This window comes from Moschus berezovskii, chromosome 4 (genome assembly GCF_049115385.1).
Source record: "Moschus berezovskii isolate FMDL1 chromosome 4, NW_MosBer_1.0, whole genome shotgun sequence".
Classification (NCBI taxonomy): domain Eukaryota; kingdom Metazoa; phylum Chordata; class Mammalia; order Artiodactyla; family Moschidae; genus Moschus; species Moschus berezovskii.
In genome coordinates this window covers 97,526,859-97,544,516 of record NC_142463.1, presented here as the reverse complement: position 1 = coordinate 97,544,516, position 17,658 = coordinate 97,526,859, and the positions used below count along the sequence as shown (strand labels likewise).

General features: G+C 38.5%; 1 protein-coding gene across 5 annotated transcripts in view; it reads left to right on the top strand.

The window, feature by feature from the left end:
* Positions 1-17,658, top strand: part of GDAP2 (ganglioside induced differentiation associated protein 2) — a 169,924-nt gene that overhangs the window by 60,184 nt on the left and 92,082 nt on the right. For 4 of the 5 annotated variants that reach the window (XR_008682857.2, XM_055403676.2, XM_055403678.2 and 1 more), the window contains exon 13: positions 778-921. Coding sequence is in view for 4 of the 5 variants with exons in the window: in XM_055403676.2 (XP_055259651.2) it covers positions 778-921 (144 nt within the window). In the remaining variant the exon portion in view is untranslated. Of the gene's footprint in view, positions 1-777; positions 922-6,104; positions 17,196-17,658 lie in introns of those variants that run through there. The other variant, XM_055403677.2, reaches the window with a different exon arrangement.

Below are 17,658 nucleotides of genomic sequence, written 5' to 3'. Positions count from 1 at the left end.
GTACCTACTTTACAGAACTGTTGAACAAGCCTGTGGTAAACAAGACTGTTTATGATTATCAGTTTGGATAGATGAACAATAATTTGTAAGTTCTAGCTATTGCCTAGTTCATGCCAGTATTGTTTGCTGTCAAGAATTCTGTTTTGTTTTTTGCGATGAGCAAATTTTGCAGGTTAGCTTTTGTAGAAAAATTGCAAGTTGTGAAATATGAGCAAGGGTGGCTCTACATCCACAGAAAATGCACTTTGAGAGATTGCATGCCAAGTGTCAACTGAAAAATAAATGTCTCAAAAATTGGCAAAAAGTTTCAATCTAATTTTTTAAAAATGAAAAGTGTTTCTGAGATTTAGAGATGTTAAAAATTTTCACAGTACCAGTGAATCAGTATTCTATCAGAGTGCAGTGGTTTTGACCACTACCCACAACAAAAACACATTGTGTCACATCACAAGACACTACACGCACAGGAGCACACAGACATATAACAGAGGCTGAGCTTCAGGAGACAAAGACCCTCTTACTCCATTCCTTAGTAACTGTTGCTTAGCGTGTTTCTTTTTGTTGTTTTTGATACTGTTCACAGTCCACTAAACTGATTACATAATTCAGTGACGCACTACGGCCTGCATTTCAAAAAACACTGTTTATTACAAGATTTTTTTGATACCAATTTCAATTCTGAAATAGTTTTTATCTAGCATAAATTTTCAAGATCATGTCTGAATTTCTGATTCTTGCCACTGGCTTAAATCATTTTTTTTTTCTTCTATTAATCAGGTATCAACATGGTTTTTTACCACCTTTTCTGTCTCAGGACTGAAGGACAAAATCCACCATGTGGACAGCCTCCACCAGCTGTTTTCTGCCATCTCTCCAGAACAGATTGACTTTCCTCCTTTCGTCCTTGAATATGATGCCAGGGTAAGAAGTACCAGGAATTCTTCCTCACCTAGTGTATTATTGTAACTATTTTATAATGCAGTTCATCTAAGCACATATTCTTTTCATTATAAGATGCTGTTAATACAATTAATGTGTTTTAGTAAACGTGATAGTATCATTTGACATTCTTTTCCTAAGGTAACTTTTAGGAAAATGCTTGCTTCTAAGAGACGGCCTTCCCCCCCAGGCCCTTCCCCCTCTTTTCAATGAGAAACATTTTCGCCGCAAGTATAAATCCAGTCCTTGTATTGTCAGTTTTCCACCACCTCTGAGACATACCTCTGCCTAATTTTATTAAGACTAAATGACTTTTCATCGACATAAATAGAACCAGAAGAATCTGTTGGTATCCAGCATTTTTCAGCATTCATTGTAAGCCAAGTAGCCTATCTTAGTCTTTACTAAAAGTTCCATTTGTATGTTGGTTAGACTGTGAACCAGTAATATTAAGGTTGTTACTTACATCAATCTATCAAACACTAAGAAATGGCTACTCTAGAATTTCATCAGAGCTCTATCCTTTGTGGCTATTCGCACTCTCCCTTTAGTAGTTAAAACCAAAAAAGTGTAACATGCTTGCCAAATAAGGCAACTGATAATAAGGCAATTATCAGTTGCCTTATTTAATTGTTGCTGATTGCATATTTTTGGGGCATGAAGCAGAGCGTGTATTTGTAGGTTATCTTAAGCTTAAAGTGAATTATTCTTCCTTAATATTGTGCAACATATATATAATAAAGTCAATATTCTACAAGACATTTTTTCTCTAACATTTCCCCAACTTCAGTTGCGATTTCTGTTTCCCTTTATGTGATAGGTGGCGTGCTCAGTCATGTCTGACTGTTGTGACCTTATGGACTGTAGACCGCCAGGCTTCTCTGTCCATCAGATTTTCCAGGCAAGAATACTGGAGTGGGTTCTTCCTAACAAAGGGGTCGAACCCATATTTCCTGCGCTGGCACGCAGAAACTTTACCACTGACCCACTAGGGGAGCCTTTTCTGTATACTTAAGGGCCTACAAAGAAGGCTTTCATTAGATACCAACACCATCCTCAAGCTTGGTTATGTTTTTCTGTCTTATATGTATGTGCTTTTAGGTTTGGGTTTTTTTTTTTTTTTAAGATTTTATCCATCAAATACAGGCCTAACAATTTTATTAATCAAAATTAAATAACCTGCAATGTAAAATCATCTCTGGATTATCTCTCTGTATCTGTACTAGAGCTTTCTAAAACTGAAATATTAGGTCAGTTCAGTTCTGTCAGTTCAGTTGCTCAGTCGTGTCTGACTCTTTGCGACCTCATGAATCCCAGCACGCCAGGCCTCCCTGTCCATCACCAACTCCCGGAGTTCACTCAAACTCACGTCCATCGAGTCGGTGATGGCATCCAGCCATCTCATTCTCTGTCGTCCCCTTCTCCTCCTTCCCCCAATCCCTCCCAGCATCAGATTCTTTTCCAGTGAGTCAACTCGTCGCATGAGGTGGCCAAAGTATTGGAGTTTCAGCTTCAGCATCAGTCCTTCCAATGAACACCCAGGACTGATCTCCTTTAGGATGGACTGGCTGGATCTCCTTGCAGTCCAAGGGACTCTCAAGAGTCTTCTCCAGCACCATAGTTCAAAAGCATCAATTCTTCGGCGATCAGCTTTCTTCACAGTCCAACTCTCACATCCATACATGACCACGGGAAAAACCATAGCCTTGACTAGACGGACCTTGGTTGGCAAAGTAATGTCTCTGCTTTTTAATATGCTATCTAGGTTGGTCATAACTTTCCTTCCAAGGAGTAAGTGTCTTTTAATATCCTGGCTGCAGTCAGCATCTGCAGTGATTTTGGAGGCCAAAAAGTAAAGTCTGACACTGTTTGCACTGTTTCCCCATCTATTTCCCATGAAGTGATGGGACCAGATGCCATGATCTTTGTTTTCTGAATGTTGAGCTTCAAGCCAACCTTTTCACTCTCCTCTTTCACTTTCATCAAGAGGCTTTTGAGTTCCTCTTCACTTTCTGCCATAAGAGTGGTGTCATCTGCATATCTGAGGTTATTGATATTTCTCCCAGCAATCTTGATTCCAGCTTGTGCTTCTTCCAGCCCAGCATTCCTCATGATGTACTCTGCATATAAGTTAAATAAGCAGGGTGACAATATACAACCTTGACGTACTCCTTTTCCTATTTGGAACCAGTCTGTTGTTCCATGTCCAGTTCTAACTATTGCTTCCTGACCTGCAAACAGGTTTCTCAAGAGGCACGTCAGGTGGTCTGGTATTCCCATCTCTTTCAGAATGTTCCACAGTTTATTGTGATCCACACAGTCAAAGGCTTTGGCATAGTCAATGAAACAGAAATAGATGTTTTTCTGGAAATCTCTTGCTTTTTTCATGATCCAGCAGATGTTGGCCATTTGATCTCTGGTTCCTCTGCCTTTTCTAAAACCAGCTTGAACATCTGGAAGTGCTTTATACCTAAAGCCAAAGAGAGGAATAAGAAGAGAGAAGAAACAGCAGAAGGTGTCAGGAGATGATGTGGACAGAGCAGTTAGATTGCGCATCCCTAGATCCTGGAACTCTTCACATTATGCTGTAGTCCTTTGGTGCCTTTGTGGTCAGTGGAGAGTGTTGTACATGGAGAACTCGTGTGTTCCTCTTTACAAAGATGGCTAAAGAAACCATGTAGAGAAGGATTAGACAGAGTAAGACCCTAGGCAAGGAGACGAGTAAGAGGCTATTCGAGAAAGGCAGGGGAGACTTGAGGCTAGAGCTAGGCGGTGGTAGTGATAATGGTAAGGTTTGAAGATCTTAAGAGATAGGTAAAATTAGATATTTTAGGGAATAAAATCCCCAGCATTATGGTGATCAAGCAGCCAACCACTGGGAGGAGTAAAGGAGGAAAGAATCCTGAAGTGACTGCCAACATTCCTGCTTTGGAAGACTTGGAGAATGTTATTGCCACCATACCAGAGAGGCAGTTTGGAGAAATAGGACTGGGGAGCTCAGAGAGAGAAGACAGGTGGTCTCTTAAGTTGGTGACACATTAGGTTTGAGGTGCTGCATGGGAGGAGAAGGGGGCAACGCAGGATGAGATGACTGGATGGCATCATCAAGTCAATGGACATGAGTTTGAGCACACTCCGGGAGACAGTGAAGGATGGGGAATCCTGGCTGCTGCAGTCTGTGGAGTTACAAACTGAGTGACTAAACAACAAATGAGACATTGAAGCGAAGGTCTAGAAATTGGATAGATATTTCCTTGTAAAGAGAAGTTTTCCTTTCCTAGAAAGAATTAAAAATATGCTTAGAGAAAAGGAATGAGTGTATTGTTGGTCAATTTGATTATCATGTTCAAGAATGCTTTGCCCATAATAGATTATTTATTTGGTGAAGATATGATGTAGTGTTCATTATTGGCAGTCAGCTTCTATTTTTCTGGGTCTTATGTGACTTAGAATAGCAACATAAATTTTATAGGATTAAAAAGTACTTTTGATGGTAATTAGAAGGTAAATTTTATCTATCTAGATCAAAATGGTACTGAGACCATTTCAGAAAGGGAGCTGGTCAGCATTCGTATAGTCAGAGAAGGGGGTGTAGAGATTTACCTGGTCACAATTCTTCAAAGTTTTACAATTATTTCCAGAAATAGAGAAAATATTTGATTGCTCAGCAGGCTCTTCCACAGTGTGAGACTAATATAAAAGATCTATTTCATGGCATTAAGAAATAGATTTTCCCTTCTTACTTTATCACAATATAATGTTGATATAGGAAGCTTAGAAAAATACCATAGTGGAATAAAATGGAGAAATCTTAAAGATGGATAGTGAACTGTTTCTTTTTAGTTGAACTTCAGGATTTCTCTCTTCAGGCATGTATCTTGAGCATAGCATCTGTGCATATTGAGGATACTGGTGGGGTTGGTATAACAGATCTTGGTAGGAAATTGTAACATACCCAAAAAAAAAAAATCCATTTTTTTTTTTTTTTTTCCCAAGTATCCCAAAATGTAGCCAATCTTCAGATTTGGTTCTACCAAAAAAAAATTTTTTTAATCTTTTTGCTACCTGGTCAGGTTTACAATCAGAAAGTTTAAAAAAAAGAAAGTTTTCCTAGATAGTCTCTTTGTTTTCCTGGTTATGGTCCCAGATCAATTTCTGCTCCAAAGCATCTGCTCTGAAGAATACAGAGCTTTTGATTGACTTAGTCATTTAGATAACATTTACCTTCCTACAGTGTTTAAGACTGAATAGATTTAATGTTCCAGAACTATAATGTAAATATACCTTCAAACAATGCTGTTTTCACCCTACCTCATTCTTCATATCTAATTGTTATTTTACTTTGAAAATTTTTTGTTTATAGCTTACTGAAAAAGTTACTTGTCAAAGAAATACTTTAATAACAGGAAATGAATCTTAAGTCTCATAAATCTAATTTAGAGTCCACCTACCATAAAACTGTCTTGATTTTTAAGATAAAGTTAGCCAAGATAAAGTCAGAAACTTTCCACTTACACTGATTTGTTGCTTTCTGCATTTGACAATAAAATTCTGGCATTTGATTCTCCATCTTGATCTTGAATGCCCTAAAAACTGTCGTTGTTAAAAGCCTTGCAACTCAGGCATGTCATGGAGAAGCTCATTTCTGCCAGTATGGTTATTAAATTCCTCAAGGAGAATTTTTGTTTCTTATCTCAAAGATTCAGCACACAGCAGGACAACACAGTCTAATAAGAAAGAATCTGGGCTTTAGATTTGAATAGACACAGATTTAAATTCAGGCTGTTCTGGTTGCCAGCTCGGTGACTTAATCTGCGTGAGCTTCAGTTTTCTGTTCTGTAAAATGAGGATGTTACCGACTTCATGGCATTATGTGAGGATATAAAAGGACAATGAAAGAAAAGTGCTGATTAAGTGTCTGGCATATTGAATGTTAATAAATTGGTAATATTTTTAAGTATCATTGTCCTGATTACTTCTGCCTCCATTATAGCAAATCTGACTGACACCAGTGGGATTGCTACATTGGCTGAAGCCTGCTCAGGGCCAGGCATGTGCTGGACATTTCACTTACATTGTATCATTGACTCTAAGTCCCTCTCTTTTATATTCCCAGTTACGTTGGTCTTAATATTTCATGTTCTTGTTATTTTTCCTTTCTGCAGGAAAATGGGCCTTACTATACGTCTTATCTTCCATCACCAGATTTGTGACCTGCTGTCATTCAGCACTCCTGGTTTCTAAAGACTCCACTTTCTCCGCAGATCCACTACCTGTTGAAGCGATGCTCATTTTTGCTGTACAGCTCCAGAGAGCCTTTTGTCCCCCACCTCTCTGGTATTTTTTTATTGACTGTATATTTTCTGGCACATAGGCAATCTGAAAATGGTAGGCCATTCTGAACTGTACACTTATTTTAAATTTGTATATTTGTATCAAATGAAAATGTTGACTTTTAGAGGATTGTTAACAGCAATTGGGGAGCAACTTCTGCGTATCTTCAGTTTCCTGTAAGGACACTGGGTTCTCCATTAGACAAGCCGCAGTATCATTCACATCATCCCTGTCACGTTGCACGCCTTCTGTGTGTATGCAAGTGTTTCTCAAAATATATAGAACCAATGTATGCTGACCGGATGCATTGTTTGCTTCAGATCCTGCATTACGTTTTTTTACAGATAATTTGGTGAGGATAAAAGAGAATCATCTGGGATCAAGGATGTAGAAAAAAATGTATCTGATCAAAAATGTCAGAAATCATTAGCAAGATACAGGTCTTAGAATTTTACTGCACCAGTTAAAACAAAGACTTAAGGACTAAAGTTCCTGAGCTTGTATGATTTAGGATTGTCCCTGTTATGGTCTCAACAGTGGAGGAAAAACAAGAAGACTGTTCCTTCAGCCTTTTCCTACCATCAGAGGTGGTTTGGTCTCCATATTCAACAGGACAGTACATATTAGTAATCTTAGTAGAGGGTACCTCCTGAGACGCCATCAGGGAGCTTTAGAGAGAGTGCTGCTTTCCCAGAATTGTGAATGATTTTATTTGGCTCTTAGGTCTACTTCCCCTGAGGACATTTCCTCGCAGCGTGTCTTGAGTTGCCTACGTCAATATGAAGGAAGTGTGTTGACATGAACAAAACACCAGACCACTTTTGCAACTCAGGCTCTATTTGTGCCTTAGCTTGACTAAAAATTAGACTTATGCTAGCTACCTCACAGAGGTATCATGAGGATAGCATTCAGAAAGGGCTTTTGATATCTTTGGATGAAAAATGCTGTGCGGTGGGGTGTCTTCAGTTAGTTTTTCAATGAGAATAAATATCCTTGAGAGAGTGGTACAGCACACTCCGCTTGTCCTTGGCACATTTTGAGTGACTTCCCTTTTCTTGGAACAAGAGTTGTTAGTGCAAAATCCCAACCCTTAGGATCCCATCCTGTTTTGTCCAGGCGTCTTCTGGCCTACTCCTTCTCCAGCGCTACACTTTAGCGAGAGGCATGTGTTAGCCATTTTAAATGTTACTTGTTGAATGAAGGTCACTCCAACATCATTTCCGTCTGGGTTTCTGCATACTCCTTTTAATTCCTGCATTCACTGCCCCCCCCCCGCCCCAACCCCCCGCAATCTCCCTCACCCCATCGTGTAACACTGGCAGTTCGAAGAAGAAAAATTATAATTCTAAAGTGCTCAGGATTGGTGCTTCCAAGGGTCCCACTCCCTTAGGTCCAAATTAGTTCTTCAGTGGAGATAAAAGAAACATCATTTTTCATTTATGATAGAGAAATGCCCCTGTAGTTGTGTTAACCCCATCCTCTATTTTTCTGCATAAACAAGAAGGGCCTTTACATTTCTCAGAAAACCAGTCTTATTTTTGCATGTAATGGACACATCTGCTTTGTGCCAGTAATCAAAACCACTTGTTCCTCGCGTATGCTTGCTTGTTAAGGACTTCCTGTTATGTTTCCTAGGTCATCAGGTCTAGACAGGCAGTCAAATGTCTGGTATTAAGCTTCATCTCAAACAGTACTACTTCAATCCTTTGAGCCTTGACTTTTAAAAATCTGAAAAATTAGCTTTATCTTCTCCAGTCAATTCTTAGATCGTATTTGAGGTGACATTTCACGAGGACCAGTTGTAAAAATACACCAACTTTTCTCTGTTACAGCTGGACTTGGCTACCTCACATTGGCATCTGGCCTGAATCATTTCCTTAGAGGGTTCAAGCTACTTTGCTGTTTGGAAAGAACCAAATTTTACAATTTCTTATAGGCAATATTTTATAAAAGATGTCCCTTTGCAATATTCACAGCAATATATTAATGATTAATAACAAGCAAGAATGTTCAAATGATGTCCTAAAGTGTAAAGGTGTTGTGGGGCTATATACATATCAACTGCATTGAATAATTTAATGATGACTAAAGATAAGGTTGCTCTTCTCAGTGAAACTGAATTTGGTATTGGACCAAGTTCATGCTTTTATATAGCTGTCTGAAATGTTATGTAATGAAGTTCTTTCAATGTACTAAATCCTAAGAGGGGAGCATAGTGACCTTGATGTTGAAATGATAAAGTCATGTTCAGGGTGTATCTGCCTCGGTGACACATACCACTTTCCAGGATACACACATTAGAGAATAAATGGTTGGGGATGACCCCTAGCATCTGATATTAATTCAGAGCATCCTCAAGTCCTTAATTTAATTAAATTTCTGTCATACCAAATGCTAGTTGAATTGAGGTAGAAACTACTTATAGACTGTTAAGTTAATTTAAATTAGTTCATGGAAGACATAATATGATTTTTAAAATAAGTATGTTTCTTGCTTCAGTATATATTTGGGTTCCTCACTCATCTATATTCATTCTTAACTGATCTATTTTGCTATTTCTTGATGGCGAAAAGACCTTCTGAGAAAAGCTCAGTATTAGACTCAAGGTTTAGAGACCAGGTGGTGCATATCTTAAAGATTTTTTTTCTTTATTTAATATATATCTTATTTCATTGGCTGATACTCCATTATATTTATTTTTTCTAAAGTAAAACCTCTATAATAGTTGAGACTAATGGAGGATTTTTAGATTACTTTTTAGGGTAAATGGATATAGATTTTTTTTAATCAAATATCAAGTTCAAAATGATTTAATCTCATTTCTAAAGAGAGATGGGTGTAATCACTGTAGTAGCAAAGCATGGCTTGCCTGTTTCTACCTGTCTTTGCCTAGATATTATTTAATGAATTCAGACTGTAGATAATGGTTTAATCTTTCCTTTGCCACAGTTATTAGGAAAGCCAGAAAATGTAGGTTCGGTATGAGCTGAAAAATCACTCCTTGCGTTTCCCCTGGTACATTGTCTGTGTATGTATGTATATAGTTTAAAGTGCTTAATATATGAACAGAAATTATTGGAATTTGCCCTGGAGAGAGAAAATTGTTATGGTTCTAGTAACAGGGGTTGATTGTATTAAGGACCAAAAGTACTACAAGGTAGCATGTAAAGCTCTAAGATTAGAGTTAGCCAGTGACTTTCAGACTGTGGTTCTCTTAGGTTACAGTCATCATAATCAGCAGCACTAGAGTGTGTCACCCAGGCAGGTGCTAGTCATGCCTTGTAGTACGGGATGGACTCTGGGTTTGCAGTTGCCAAAGAACGTGGAGGGTAAAGGAGGGTTTTAACCTGTGATGTAGGTCACGTCATAAACACAGATTATAGGGACTGCCTAGAAGGTCTAACCATTTATACATGTATATCTGCATCTCCATACGTATTTATATTCACACACAGTAATCTGGTTTGTTTTACATTCTTTGAATGTGGTTTAAATGGCCCATATGTAGAGAACATAAAGCAATAAGTAGCCTAGTTTAAGCTTTGATTTTACCAAAATTGCCCTTGAAAAGATGGTATCAAGGTCTTTTTAGATATTAGTGACTCCCTTGGATATTAGTTACTAACTTTGTTTTCTGTGTTTCTAAGAACAGTATCTCTGAATCTTAAGTACAACATGATTTAAATGTATAGGGCCTCTGAGTTTAGGTCTTCTCTCGTGGCTCAGACAATAGAGAAGCTACCTGCAGTGTGGGAAACCCAGGTTCAATCCCTGGGTTGAGAAGATCCCCTGGAGAAGGGAATGGCCACCCCCCGGTATTCTTGAGAATTCCATGGACAGAGGAGCCTAGCAGGCTACAGTCCATGGGATGTCAAGAGTTGAACATGACTAAGCAACTAACATGAACAAAGTCTGAGTTCAACATGAAAAGTATAAATATTCCCTAGGTAAATTATGCTGACAAAATCATAACTGCTGAATGTGAGCTAATATTTTTGTTGAACAGTTAAAACCAACACATTTTGTATATACAGTCATATCTTTTTTTTTTTTTTGGTAGTGTGTTTTGTTAGTGTAATCACACAGTCATCACAAACTGAGCCAAGACTTTGTCAAACCAGATGTTGTGGACCAAAACTTTTAAACAAGAGCTGAACATATGTAAATGATTTTAATTGCTATTGGGCAGAGGAGACCTAACAAAGTTTTGATTGATGTGAACTTGAGATTGTTTATTCAAAACTCAAAAGTTTTGAATATTTTTCATTTAAAAATACATTTTGTTCTTTCTGAATTAGGAGTTAGACCCCTTTTAAAGAGAGTTCCCCTCTATGCAAATACAACCATTAAGAGCTGATTAGTAAAATGGTAATGTTTATATTGAACCCCAGGGTTAGGACAGTCTTTTATGGCCACTATACCTGGCATTTTTCTAATCACTTAAATTAGCCTACAGAGCAGTATAAAATGCAGTAAATTTTATTGTCAACCTTCTCTATGGAGACGTAGGCTGGTGCTTCTCAAATTTTAATGTCATATATTAAATCAGCCAGGAACACATTAAAATGCAGATTCTGATATAGTTGGTCAGGGTGGAGCTTGGGATTTTTCAGTTTCTTTTTTTTTTGGCCATGCCACACAGCATGGGGATCTTAGTTGCCTGACCAGGGATTGAACATGTGCCTCCTGCCTTGGAAGCCTAGAATCTTAACCACTGGACCACGGATGAAGTCCCCAGTTCTCAATTTCTAATAAGCTCTTAGGTGATATCAATGCTCCTGGTTGAGAGACCACTCTTCAAGAGCCTAGACTATATTTAGCTTCCCTATCATACCTGTTTCTGGTAAAAGAGACAGAACTTATCATTGTAATAATACCATCTGCAGGCCAGGCAGTCACACATTCCTTATCTCATTTAATCCTCCTAACAAATCCTCTGACGTATGTGGTGATAGAGGTTAAGTGCTGCTAAAGCCCAAACACACAAGCAGTGCAGTATAGAGCGGTGTTTCTCAAACTTGAATAACACACATCCCCTTTTAATACAGAAAAATTCTCTTAGCGCCTCCGTTTTTTACTTTATTTATTGTAGTGTTATCTGTGTATATATAAAGTTACATATAAATGCCTTATGCTTATAGCTCTTGCACAAATATAAAATCACACATTTACAGATCAGACACAAACTATAAAACTAATGCAATTTAAAATAGCATTGACTAAGTGGGGTGGATGACGGTGCTTTGCCGAGGTGAAGCTGCGCAATGATTGCGGTACTGAGTACTGTAACGCGGGTTATATATTCAGCACGCCCCTGCTACCACGTGTGTGGTGACTCAGTTCTCCCGCTGTTTGTTCAGACTGTAACATTTCTTTGTGTGGCACGTAGTGTTTGGTCTTCATGTAGCTTCAGTACATCATTCCCCTAAGTTAATCTCTGTTCTCCATAAGCTTCCACAACTAAAGCAGAGCTTTAACACGCAAGTTAAATGATGCAAACCAGGGCTGTGAAACATATTTGGCTTTAAGGCAGTTATCCAGATAATTCAGAACATGGATACTGATTATTTTTTAGAAGTTCCATCAACATGAAAACTGTCTAATTCTCATAGTAAACTCCTGAGCCTCTCATCCTACAAACACACCCACAGAGACTGTTTAATTCCCCTTTCCCCTCCTCTGTCTCTCCCAACAAGAATTTTTCATGGTGGTTAACAGCATTGGTCCTTTGGCTTCTGACATACCTGTATTCAGAACTGGGCATGTCTCTCAGCATTTTCTGAATTTCACTGTTTTCATGTATTAAACAGGGATAATAATACTGACTGAATAATTAAGAGAAATAAATGTAATCATATTCATAAAACATGCACAGTGTTTATGAATGGTTGCTACCATGCTTTGATTAGAAGTAATAATAACTAACATTTGGCGGTTTACTTTGTGCCTCTAATGTTGCTAAACTCTTTGCATATGTTATCTTACATACTGAGTTGTAGATTGTTGTTATCCAGTCACTAAGTTGTGTTCGACTCTTTTTGTCCACATGGACTGCAGCACGCCAGGCTCCCCTGTCCTTCACTATCTCCCAGAGTTTGCTCAAATTCATGTCCATTGAGTCAGTGATGCTATCTAACCGTCTCATCCTCTGCTGCCTTCTTCTCCTTTTGCCTTCAGTCTTTCCCAGCATCAGGGTCTTTTCCAAATGAATCGGCTCTTTGCATCAGGTGGCCAAAGTATTGGGGCTTCAGTTGTAAGATTGGGGTTCAAATCCATGTCTGACTGCAAAGCTCATCATGCTCTTATCAAAAATAATTAATATAGAACATCAATACTAAGTTGCTTATTTAAAAAGTTATTTAATGTTAAATTGTGTTTTCTCAAGATTTTTGTTATAAAATTAATGATGTTTCCCTGAAGGGGAAATGGCTAAGGTTCCTTTTAATGATTGTATGATGTGCTAATCAAATTGACACATAATAAATGTAAGTTCCTTTTAAAGGCTCTCATGCTAGGTTGTGGTCCAATGACGATACTAGGTCCATTAGGCTTCACTTGTGTGTTATTGTTCTCTTGCATATTTAAGACCTGTAACTAATGGTATTATATAACATGAGATTCCTATTGAATCTCTCTCAGTGTAACTTTTTTTGCAGAAAATAATTCCCCCTTCCCATGGTACTATCCTATTATTCCTTGATAGTCTGAGAAATAATACACAAACATCTTAATTTTCACCTGTGAGTCACATTTTTTAAAATTGTCCTAACTGTTCTTTAAAATAGTTACTACTAGTATGTCTGTCGTTTCCTAGTTTTCTGTTAAAAAAAAAAACGAACAAACATATCTGTTGGCCAGATGTTTATTACTTTTTTTGTTTTGTTTTGCTTTTTTTCTCTAATTAGGTGTTGGGAGAATATACTAGCAGGTAAGAGGAACTCATTTATTAACAAAGATAGTAAACATTTGCATAAATGATTAGAATTAGTTGGAGGCACATGAAATGTGAGGCTGTCATTGAATTTTATTAAAATCTATAGTAAAAATACTTCCCTTTATGCCATCTTACATAGAAGGATAATCTCTCTTGTGGAAATTATTGATTCTTTTTCCAATCCAGCCTTTTTCCCCAACCTCATCAGCAAGATCTTTAAGTTCAATGAATGTGTACCTCTCTGTCCACGTGAGTTACCAAGATAAAAGATGTGTTCTGTGTGTTACTTCACTGCCTCACCACATATCACAGCATACAATTCTTCCTGTGGCTTCATATTACAGATACGGCCGAGTTCTACCTGATTTTCTCTGTTAGCAGTCTGTTAATTGATTTGGGGTATGAGCCCTTCCCCAGTTCACGTTATTCTCCTCTTTTATTAATTTTAAGACTGGTTCATTCTACCTTTTCTCTTATTATTTGGATATAATACCTTCTGGTTTTCTGCCTCTTTAAAATCCAGATTTGTTCTCTGTGAGTAGGTATATGAAGCATTTGACCCTTTCATTATGTCTCCTAGTTCAAATGTGTCTGGCATTTTCACTCTGAAGTACTAGTTATGAATGATAACATCATTGACTTTTTAAACATAGATGGGTTATGTTTTCTATGAATTTTATTTCTTGTAGTAAAAGTAGGTTTTTGAAATTTTATGTGAAAGGGAGTATTGGTTCTCAAACAGTAGAGAACCACTGAATTCTCTCACCTTACTGATGAAGAAGTAGAGGCCCAGGCAGGTTAAGGCAGCCTGGACTCCTCACCAGATCCTGCGGATTGCAGGTTGTTTGAAGGTGACCTTGACATCTATAGCTGGAGCTCTTTGGTTTAACTGTGTTTTCCCAGCTGCTTGATTTTCACATTCCCTCTTATGTCCTCCAAAGCAGATTTTTTTTTTTTTATCATTTTTTATTTATGTTGCACTTAGCCAAGTTCCAGGGAAGGACCAAGTTCAGGAATTAACAGCAGAGGTTATCAGTCATTCAGGGACTGTGAAAATATTTGGGGATGGGAGATAATTGTTCATTTGAAGTTATAGATGTGAGATTTTAGTTTTTTACCCAACTATCCATTCACTCCCATTTACTGTCCACCTCTTAAGTAAAAATTCCTCCTTCCAACAAAACTGAACAAGAAAGCAGCTTTTAAAGCGTTTGATTTTGGAAACACTGAGAAAATGCCAATCTGAATATGATAAACTTATACACCTAGAGAACTGCACAGACTTTGGCAGTGCTACCCTATCAAGTGCCAAAGCACACCAAAATAGGCTGTATATTAACATTATGGAGGCTCTTGCAGGAGAAACTGAGTTCTTATCTATGAGCCCATTTTTCTGTCATGTAGTTTTATAGCATAGAAATTCTCTACTTCTGAGTCAGTGAGCAAGGTCACAGTACCAAGAAATGCTATACTTGTTCCACTCATTCAGTAAACAGTTCCTAAGGATCTATATATTAAAATAATGTTGGCTGCTGTAGCAAATAACAATGAATGTGCTTAATTCCTTAAACACATTAGAAAATGTATTTCTCACATAAGGCCTGAATAGATAGTACTGGTGAGCAAGCACTCCTAGTCCTGATTCAGAGACCTAAACTCCTTCAATTTTGTGGCTCCATCATCTTCAACATGTGGCTTTCAAACTGTTAGTTGCTCAGTCATGTCTGACTCTTTGTGATTCCATGGACTATACATCCAGCCAGGCTCCTTCATTCATGGAGTTTTCCAGGCAAGAATAGGGAGTGGGTAGCCATTCCTTGGAGAAGGAAATGGCAGCCCGCTCCAGTGTTCTTGCCTGGAGAATCCCAGGGATGGCGGAGCCTGGTCGGCTGCCGTCTGTGGGGTCGCACAGAGTTGGACACGACTGAAGCGACTTAGCAGCAGCAGCAGCCATTCTTTTTCCAAGAGATCTTCTTGACTCAGGGATCGAACATCTGTCTCCTGCACTGGAGCCAGATTCTTTACCTTCTGAGCCATCAGGGAAGCCCCATGACTTTCAAAGGATACATACTTTTCCATTTCAAGCTGGCAGAAGGGAAAGAACCTGGAGAACTTGCCAGACCTGGAGGTGACACATAGCACTTCCATTCATATTCCACTATTTAGAACTCAACCATTGGCTACACCTAACAGCAAGGTCAGGAGGTGGGGAATATAGACTAACTGTGTGCCCAGGAAGAGAGGCATGGGAACTTGATGCCCAGCTTTTGGCAATAATCCGAGCAGTCTACTACATGCTAGAGAAAATATAAAAAATATGTTTCAACCACGAAGGAATAAATTACCCTGCAATGAAAGAAATGCTCCACTAGAGAGATGTCAAACGTCAGAGAAGGACGTTGGCACATGATCACAACTTTGCCTGAAACAAAATCCCATGGCATAGCTTAAGACGTATCTGTAAACTGAAGCTCCTGGTTCAGACCCTCTACACCAAATATGCTTGTACTCGAGAGCAGAAAGAATACAGAGGCATCCAGATGCCTGTTACTGCATCTTATAATATCTTACTACTTCAATTCTGTTGATCAAGAGTACTGACTTCTTAGAAATGCATGCTCTTCAGGCCTTACCCCAGAACGGTGGAATCAAAATGTGCATCTTATCAAGGTTCCCCTGGTGATTGGCATCCACATTAATTTTGAGAGTCACATTGTGATCCTGGCTCTGACACTTATTAGTGTGACTTCAGCCAGATTGTCCCAACTCTGTCCCTTCCCTTCATCTTTAGAGTTGGGGGGTAATTGGATATCGGGGTATCTCTCTAGAGATAATGTACACAAATGTTAAATGACACCTGACTGTCAGCAAGCATTGGATATTTTCTTACACTATTTACTTTAAAAAGCAACTGTAAGGAGATACAGCTCTTTGAACTGTTAACTCTTTGAACGCATCCTCTTTCAACCCTTAGGACTTCAGCCCTTTGAAATGGTGAGAGGTCTTTTATTCATACGGTTTAGTGTTCCTTAGAAATGTGTCAACTCAGAAAAAATAAATATTTCCAAAGTCAGCAAATGGTGTTTGTCCTAGTAAGCCCTAATATAGACAGCAGCCATGATCTCAGTCAATGAATTTTGTAAACTTTAAAGTATACACGGACATGATCTACTTACATGCCGAACCTTGAGAGACAGTAAATTCTTAAGGAACTTTGGTTATATATAGTAACCTCAGATTAACTGAAACAGGAAAAACCATTTATTTATAAATTAAATAATTTGCTTCAACCAGAAAATGGTTTTCAGCCTTTTGGAAATGTGTTTTTCTTGTATAATCATTGTGCCTCATTTAGTAAGTGTCATATATGCATATTAAAGTTAATTTTTGCTTTATGTAATGATTTAGAAAGCATATGTAGATCTTTCAGCACCTTGGTTTACCTTTTTAATACTGTTTCTCTTAATCCTATGTGGTTAGTGGTTATATGGTTAGAAATTTATCAGAGTTAAGGCTGAATAGGTACTGCTCTAAGAATACAATCTGAGACTTAAAAGCATCTTTAAAGTCAGATCCTAATATCAGCTTATTTGATTTTTTCCTCTTGATCCTAAGTTACATTTTTAAAATTTCAATTTAATTATGTTTATTGATGTTATCAGAGAAGGCAATGGCAAGCCACTCCAGTACTCTTGCCTAGAAAATCACATGGACAGAGGAGCCTGGTGGGCTGCAGTCCATGGGGTCACTACTAGTCCGACACGACTGAGCGACTTCACTTTCACACATTGGAGAAGGAAATGGCAACCCACTCCAGTGTTCTTGCCTGGAGAATCCCAGGGACGGGGGAGCCTGGTGGGCTGCCGTCTATGGGGTCGCACAGAGTCGGACACGACTGAAGTGACTTAGCAGCAGCAGCAGCATTGATGTTATGGGTGGCTTACTGTAGTTCATCAGATTATTTAAAACTAGGAAATAAATTGAAAAACTATCATGGCTTTCACTCAAGGAAAAGAACAAGACAAGAACTACTTGCATTTTAGTTCAGATGGGAGCATCTAAGTTTGAATGAACTCCGGGAGTTGGTGATGGACAGGGAGGCCTGGCATGCTGTGATTCATGGGGTCGCGGAGAGTCGGACACGACTGAGCGACTGAACTGAACTGAAGTTTGAATATGCCCCTGTGCATTTAGACCTGGTCTCCCAAGACATAGAGGAATCATCCTTCCCATCTGACAAGTGAGGTCCAAAATGTTGCAAGTTGTTTCCTTTGTACAACACTTAGTGCAAGACCAGAGAACTAAGAGGTACTAACACTTTCCTATTGAATCCATCTTGTTGGTATGTTGTACAGATTCAGCTTTGAGCCTCATCTAACCCCCACAGGAGTTAAACAAGAAGCAGAAAAAAGGCAGAAATCCCATGTTTTAGTCACAGTAGTGAAATGGCT